Genomic DNA, 8419 nt, shown 5'->3' with positions numbered 1-8419 from the left:
CAAGTGCTGCATTATTTCCACTGCTGCACTGCACCTGGGGGCCGGCCGGGGTCTGCGTCTAAAATTTAGGAGCACGTAGTACGACGTGTGTCACGCCGGGAGCAGGCTCGAATGGACTCCACTGTAGTGTCGCTTTTGTGTGTTTGCCGGCCGTCGTGCTCGCGTGCTCGTGCCAATGGGGCCGGCCGGCCGTGCAGTGCCTCGACGAGCCTTTTTGGCGATCTTATCTTGAGCCGGCCGAGAGGGCACCACACAAGGACGACGATGACGACGCTCCTAGGGTGTGCAGCCACGCAGGCAGCCAGAGGCAGAGCAGAGCCAGGTGAGGGCTAGCTAGCTAGCTAGCTAGCACCTAGCAGTGCAGTACTATGCATGCAGGAGTACATGCACTATTGCACTGCACCGAGTGTGGTGAACTGGCGATAAGGCCCGTTTTGACATGCCCAGCCCTAGTAGCTAGCACTGCACATGGGGGGAAATCTACCATGATCCCATTGCAGGACCCGGCCGGAGCTATCTAGCAACAACGTACCTTTGTCGCTCCATCACATAGGAGTAGATCGTACGTAGCCGCAACCACACAGATCGAAGCAATGCAATATGCTCCATAGTCGAACAGAGATCTGTGAGTGGAAACATGAAATGTCACGTCACATCACGCCACGGAGAGCCATGTAGTATCATCTTAGGTCTTGCTCTCTCCATCTATTTATCGGAGTTATTTTACCAGAAAAAAATCTTTAAGAATCGGAATCATCTAAGTTAGGGACTACTGTTTTCACTTTTTTCCCAAGCACATGTCGGTTTCTTTCACTGGTCTAATTAATTCAACCATCTGCATATAGCTCCCTCCACTGACCGAATTAATTTCTCTTTGGTCACTGCGCATGACTCTAAAATGACTCCGATAAATAAATGAAAGGAGTATTTGGTAAGGCTTCGGCTCCTTTTAATAAAGATTTCGGCTCTAGCTCCTCATATCGAGTAGCTTTTTGGATGAGTTAGAGCCTTTTTTTATATAAGTTTTATATAAGTCGGCCGAAGAGGAGAGAAATCCTCACCTAATTTCATTTTAGATTGGCCCCGGGAGGCTTGATAGCTTGAAGTATTATGTTTGTGAGGAGAAGCTAAGAAAAACTATCTTTTCTGACTTCAGTTCTTCTATAAAACTGTTTTTGTTCATTTGGCGCGGGGGCTCTTGTGAGGAGCCAGAGCCGCCCAGAGCCGGTATCCTACCAAACGTGACCTTATTTGTGTGGCTGAAAGCAAGCAGGAGGTCAAGCATATAAGTATCTGCGAGTGGAGGGATATATATATATATATATATATATATATATATATATATATATAGCAGGGCCCCACGTACGTACGTACGTACACGTGCGCACGAACCAGGATTGAAATAATTGTCACAAATTGTAAAGATCTAGCAAGCCGCCGGATAAGCTCATCCTGCACCTCGATCTATCACTGTCGCACCCCTCACTTGTGTCTGCCAAAATGTCATTTCAACTTGGAGATGGAGGAGAGAAGGGGTACGGTGTGCACACGCAGTGCACGAGTTACCATCCCTGGTGATCGGATCGGAGATGATATATATATCTTCTTGCAAAGGCGTGCATGCATATGGCGCCAAACGATGCAAGCTCGTAGTAGAGCCAACGTCGTCATGGTCAACCGTACGTGTACGTGCAGCCTAGCGTAGCGCGCAAGTTGGCTATAGCTCGATGAAGTGGCACACATGGCATGGACAGCAACAGCGGCGCGCGCTTTGGCGCATGCGTGCGATAACGAAAGGCACACGCCTGGCTTCAATCGCTTGGCCTGCCTTTGCACTCGGGTAGCCATCAACCCATCAGTGGCTCGCACTACTAATTTTTCTTAGTGTTTTTAATTAGTAATAAAACACTACCACTAGATATATAGCACTATAGAGAATTCTGACTAAGAGACATTTAGTAGGAAAAATTTATACTAAATTTTGAATGTTAAAACACTAGGAAAGCCTTCATCATTAATTAGGAGAAGTTGAAAATTTTGGTTGTGTGTCGATAAAGAGACCGGTGCCATGGTAGCTCTTTGCATTGCACCCAATGCAATAAGCGCCCGGGAAAGCCTTCCCGCGGCACCGCCACTATACAAGCGGCCCGCTACGCGCCAAGCTGCGGATTAGATCGACCGGTGACCACCCATATGCATGCCAAGCACATGACTATTTTGCTTCATGTATAGTGACGAGCTACTCCTAACTATATACATACTACGTACCTCAGTCACATTTATTTGACATTTTTAGGCACATTTTAACTTGTGTGTGTAGTAGTTTGTGTCATCAGGGGGTGGCGAGGGACGCTGAATCTGAGTCCCAAGCAAAATTGGTGCGGTGCAGCTTGTTCTACATAGGACATTTGTAACTATGCCGGTTTTCCCATGGACGCTACAAGTTCAAAACACATCTGCAAGGACGACATAAGACTTTATGTGCCGAGAACAACAAACTAGAGGGTCATGAAGGGAGCCATATATCGCACTAGCTAGGTGACTACACCACACCATGATCTATTAGATCGAGAATCATTGATGGTGTTGCGAAGCGCTACTAAATACTTCATATAGGCACCAAGATTCATCCTATATCTCTTCATATATATGTGGCAAAATACAAGCACCTCCATGAAAAAAAACAAGATATATATAACTTATTTATCTCTTCCTTCGGAACCATTTATATATATGTTTACAACGATACGCCGTTGGTCAGAGCCGAACCACACACACACACACAAAAGAGACATGCACTATGTGTGTGTCACTCTCAGACCTTTTTTAATCGTTTATAGTAGTGTTATTAATATAGTTTTATATTTAGTGTTGCAGATTACTACATGTCTATTTGTCTCCCAAGTCACAATCAGCAATCAGGCTAAAGGCCTTGTTTAGTTCGCAAAATTTTTCAAGATTTCCCGTCACATCGAATCTTGCGGCACATGCATGGAGCATTAAATATACATGAAAACAAAAACTATTTACACAGTTCATCTGTAAACCGCGAGATGAATCTTTTGAGCCTAGTTACTCTATAATTAAACAATATTTGTCAAATAAAAACGAAAGTGCTACCGTGCCGTTTTTCACAAATTTTTGCGAACTGAACAAGGCCTTTCTTGATCGAGTCCGGGGTCCGGTGCGTCCGTTGTATAGCTAGTAGTAGGCACTAGCTAGGCAGGCAGCTGGGCGCAAAAGAACAGAAAACACGATAGACCGTCGACCTGCAGGCGTTTCTTTCTGTCAGATCATGCTCCGATTCACTTTGTCTGACAGTCTGAGTGCAGACAACAGAGCCCAAAGGGATCGTGAGACCGATCCATATGGAGCAGCAGCACGCACGCAGAGCAGCTAGCGCTGCCTGCACACCAGTCGTTAAGATTCTCCCTGTCAGTTGACGGCGATGAATGAATGAGTGCGCAGACAGCGATGGCAACACGGGCCCCTGCAGCCAGACAGTACAGCCTCATCATCAGCCAACATGTACTGACAGTACCTGCTCGGTCGCTCCATGATTGAGCCCGACTTTGCCTTCTGATCTCGCGCATTGTCGCCATCGATGATCGATCAAATGGTGGCCATGGCCGTGGCCGGAAAAGCAAGAAAGGGATCGCCGGATGATGAGCAAGAAAGGTCTATTATTATTATTTTGCTTGCTGGCGAGAAGGACGTATGCACGGACATCTGATAACACCAACACGTACGTACACACACGCACGCTTGCATTAGGATAGAAACTATAGAGAGATATATACACACATAGGATTATTATTACACAATAATACACATCTAGCTCTAGCTAGCTACGCATTACTGAAAAGGAAAAGATAACTGTCACACTCATCATCTGGTACACTACACTACCTAGTAGTCGACTAACAGCAGGCAGATATTACATGCAGCAGCAGCAGCTAGTAAGTTACATTACACACACACACACACACACACACACACACACACACACACACACACACACACACACACACATAATTAAGCATCAAACCGGCTGGTGGTTACTACGTAGTCCTTCCACCAGCACCTACCATCATACACAGGAAATTACTGGAAGTCCACACCAGCATCAGCTCTAAAGCATGGCACTTGGGCGATTTTTTTTTTACGCATCTCGCTCATCGATCGTCGTCCGGGGCCACGTACGTTACGTTCTGCTAGAAGGTGGTAAGGTAGTAGTAGTAGAAGAAGCTAGCCACTCCGTCCCCTCTCCCCAGCCACGTCCACGTGTGTCTCAGCTGCCTCGTCATCATCACACCGCGTGACGACGTGGCACCACCCTCGCCTCCAGCGGCGCGGCCATCTCACACGACAGCCTCAGCACTTCGGACAGGTCCACGCCGCCGCCGCCGCCGCACGGCAACCATTCGAACTCGTGCAGCAGGGTGGCGACCCAGAACCCGACGGTGGCCACCGCGAGCGACTTCCCGGGGCAGCTCCGCCTGCCGGACCCGAACGGCGCGAGCCGGAGGTCCGAACCCATTATCGGGACGACGTCCTCGCCGCCGGCGGCGGCGACGAACCTCTCGGGCCTGAACTCCGTCGGCTCAGGCCACACGCTGGCGTCGTGGGTTATGGCCCACATGTTCACCATGGCGGTGGTGCCCGCGGGGACCAGGTGCCCGCCGACGTTCACGTCCGACGTGGCCAGCCGCGCCCAGGACAGCAGTGGGCCCGGCGGGTGCAGGCGCAGCACTTCCTTGATGACCGCCTGCAGGTACACCAGTGAGGCGGTGTCCGACTCCGTCACGGCCTCGCCCGGCCCGACCACCCGGTCCAGCTCGTCGTGCACCTTGCGCTGCACGTCCTGGTGCAGCACCAGACGTGCCAGCACCCACTCGATCAGCACCGCCACCGTGTCCGTGCCTCGGAAGATCATCTCCTGCAAAGGCAGGAAAAAAAAAAGGTGTTCCATCATCCATCACAAACCTTGAGAGCGAGCAGGGTGGGTGTGTGCAACATGCGACGTCGTGCGTATACGTACCCAGAGGACGGCGATCATGTCGGCGTCGGAGAGCTTGTCGTCGCCGTTGAGGGAGAGCAGGACGTCGGTGAAGTCCATGACGGCGGCGGTGTCTCCGCCGAGGCGCGCGCGGTGCTCGTCGATGATGGCGCCGACGAAGCGGTTCACCCGCGGGACGAGCGCGGAGCACCTGGCCCGCGTCCTCTGCAGGTCGAAGCGGGCGAGCCACGGGAGGTGGTCGGACCAGTTGAGCTGCCCGAGGAGGTCGTAGCCTTCGTCCACCAGCGCCTTGAGCTCCGCGGCCTCGTCGGTGTCCGCCGCCAGCAGGTCGTACCTGCGCCCGAACACCGACCACATGACGTTGTGCAGCGACGCGCGCTTCAGGAACCGCCGCGCCACGACGACGACGGTGCCGGCGGCCGTGGTCGTGGTCATGGCGTCCACCATCTGGCGCGCGATGGCGGCGCGCTGCGCGGCGGAGGCGGCGATCTGGCGCGGCGAGAAGAGGTGCGCGGACGCGACGCGGCGGAGCGCGCGCCAGTAGGCGCCGTGCGGGGCGAAGCCGATGGCGCGGTGGAAGAGGAGCCCGTACGCGGACTCCTTGACGGGGCGGTCGGCGAAGGCGGCGCTGGCCAGCAGCTCCCTCGCGACGTCCGGGTCGGCGGTGACCACCACCCGGGTCTCGCCCAGCGAGAACGCCATGAGCCGGCGCCGGCTGGCCTGTCCCTGGGCCGCCGCCGCGAGCTTGCGGTGCGCGAGCCCGGTCATGAGCGCCATGCTGCCGACAACCGGCAGGCCCCGGGGCCCCGGGATGGTCGCGGCGCGGACGATGCCCAGGCCGGCGGCCCGGCGCGTCCACCAGTACCAACCCCAGGCGGGGCCGCCCGGGGACGCCCAGTGCAGGAGCGACGTGACGACGCACGCGGCGACGAAGACCGCGGCGAAGCCGAGCAGGCGGTGAGGGTCGCCGCATTTGGCGGCCAGGGAGAGGTACAGCAGCCAGCCGCAGTCCTCGGTCGGCGGCGCCATGGGTAGCTGAAGCTTTTGTGGATGATTGGATTACTCACTACTCAGGAGTCAGGAGAGGAGGTGGTGGTTTCTTTCTGGTGTGGAAGTGGGAAGACCAGAGAGAGGGTTGCCTGCTAGCTAGCTAGCTTGTTCAAGTCATGGAGGACTGGAAATGGCGGCCCCTTGAATTTATAGCTGCGGCGAGGAGGAGGCGGTGCAGAGAGCAGAGAGCAGAGACGTTGACGCCGTGTGTGTTTATAGATGCTAAAAGTAGTTAACTGACTATAAGTATAAGCACGCAAACAGAGGGAGGATTGTTTTTTAAGGCAATAATGGCGGGAGCAAAGCTAGTAATCTGTTTACCTTAACAGTGGCACCCACCGGCCGGACTGACGACGACGGCGCGACCGTAGCAACAGACAGCAGGGCGATGATATTTTCTACCGGGCCGGAGTGGTGCGGTGGCCATCAGCAGGGAAGGAGGTGGCCAAGGGGTGCACGGCATGTGGGATGGCCATGGCAATGGCAATGGCAATGGCAATAGCATGGGGGGCGCGTGGAGCCTGCGAGCTCGATCCGGCGGGACCCAATGCAAGGTGGTGTCGCGCGCACGTGGCCGGCGTGCCAGTGCCACGGCGAGGTTCATCGGTTCGGTTGGTAAACAAAGTAGAGGTGGACGACGGACGGGACACCTGATCCTGCTGCTAGTTCTCGTGCCACGGAGTAGAGTATTGTACTGTATCTCTCTTCTCTGCTCTTCATCACCCATGTGCTTTTATTCTTCATGTGTATCCAATATCCAACATAAACCTTGGAGAGATGCTCAATGGAGAGACTACCCTATGACTCAGAGATTCGACTACAACGTTCATGAGCAATATGGAACTAGTTAGGCTCAAAACCACATGGAGGTGAATTTGTATACACGAGTCGTATCCCTTCCGCTAAAGTTTATTTTGTCCTTGAGACCATGTGCCCTCACTTTCTCACCCATTTGATTCGCATTGAGATGTATGTTTGCACACTTCTCAAAGCGAGTCCAAAAAATAGGAGAGTGAGGATATGTGCCCTTAAGGGCAAAAAAACCACCTTTAGGTCATTGGTGCCTGAATCCAGAAGGGAGCAAAGGGGCATGTATTATGAGCAGTTGCCACTGCATCAAGGCGCTTGAAGAGACTAGCACACAAAGCTTTCTCCATTCACCATCTTGGCATCCCATAGCTTAGAACTATTGACAAACAGATAAGTTGCCCCTATAACCCAAGCATACAACACAAGAGAAGCATTCCCCACTGGACGCAGGGCATCTCATACTTAAATCAGTATAAATATGTGTCTTGTATGGTACTCTTCTAATTCCCTGCGCACAAACTATTGATCTACTTGTCGACTGGACAATCCGATGACAAACATGTGGTGCACTAATTAATAGTTTTCATGTAGTATTTTTCTTTGACTTGTATGCTAAATTTTGTGTACACATATGAAGTGTGTCTATCATGAATATTATGGGCCCCTCACAGCCTTCTTGAGTTTGCCCTAGACATCATGAGTATGGTATAATTATTAATTTTGAAAATAAATGGAACATAAAAGGTTAATACTCTATTTGATTTCAAATGCAGGTCACTAAGGACACAACATGGTCTTAAATGACATTTTGATTTGCAACTTTTATGAAAATCATTTTAAAATAAAAAATCATATATGATGAAAGCATTTTCCATGAAGAAAGTATTAACATGATCCATATGTTTGAGTCCATGTAGCTTTTCATCTACTAATTTTCCAAGTTAAACAAAGTTTTCCTCTCCTCTCCTCCATTTGACATTTTTTTTGAGGGAACTGGAGAGGCCGAGGCCTCTACAGAGAGTTTATTAAAAACCGAAAGAACAATTTTGGGAGTACAAGCAGAAATAAAAAAAAAACCAGCAAAGGGGTGTAGGCACCCTACAAAACAGGAAACAAAATTCAGTCTTCTTATAGTCTCTTGTTATACTTGCTCAAGTATTCTCATGTGAAACAGCCCGCTCGGCCAATCGGTGGTCAAGAAGACCAAGCAGCACACAAACCGGCCGGTTGGTGCTCCAAAAGTTGTCTTTGTGCTATGTCTTAGTACTTTCCCTCAAGTAGCAAGTAGCAACAACCCCAATAATAACAAGCTTATATCATTATATGTAGACTTTCTGTAGTTAGCATGATATATTATTGTTCTGGCTCGATCGACCCCGTGCTGGTGGTTCTGAAGAACTTTCGTCGGATCATGACTGCTGTGAGCACACACAGGTGGTTTCTGACGAATTAAAAACCGCTATTGTATCTCTTGCGCCGTTACCACCATCAATGCATGGTATGTCTCAAGTTTATTGTATCGTCACTGTCATGGCAGCA

The 8419-nt window shown here is 51.0% G+C and overlaps 1 protein-coding gene across 1 annotated transcript; it reads right to left on the bottom strand.

Annotated features, from left to right (window-relative positions):
• Positions 3734–6262, bottom strand: LOC8155592 (cytochrome P450 78A9). Its single transcript, XM_002488827.2, has 2 exons — positions 5042–6262; positions 3734–4939 (listed from the first exon to the last, which is right to left on the bottom strand). The coding sequence occupies exons 1-2, from the start codon at positions 6047–6049 to the stop codon at positions 4310–4312; spliced, it is 1638 nt and encodes a 545-aa protein (XP_002488872.2). The 5' UTR covers positions 6050–6262; the 3' UTR covers positions 3734–4309.

This window comes from Sorghum bicolor, chromosome 7 (genome assembly GCF_000003195.3).
Source record: "Sorghum bicolor cultivar BTx623 chromosome 7, Sorghum_bicolor_NCBIv3, whole genome shotgun sequence".
Lineage (NCBI taxonomy): Eukaryota > Viridiplantae > Streptophyta > Magnoliopsida > Poales > Poaceae > Sorghum > Sorghum bicolor.
The sequence above is the reverse complement of the archived record's forward strand: the minus strand, read 5'-3'. Positions and strand labels throughout refer to the sequence as shown.

Bases quoted from the DNA above. Each gene is read 5' to 3' on its own strand.
- LOC8155592 (XM_002488827.2), bottom strand. From the start codon at position 6,049: ATGGCGCCGCCGACCGAGGACTGCGGCTGGCTGCTGTACCTCTCCCTG. The intron at 4,940-5,041 runs GTACGTATACGC...CTGCCTTTGCAG, and splicing joins ACATGATCGCCGTCCTCTGG to GAGATGATCTTCCGAGGCAC.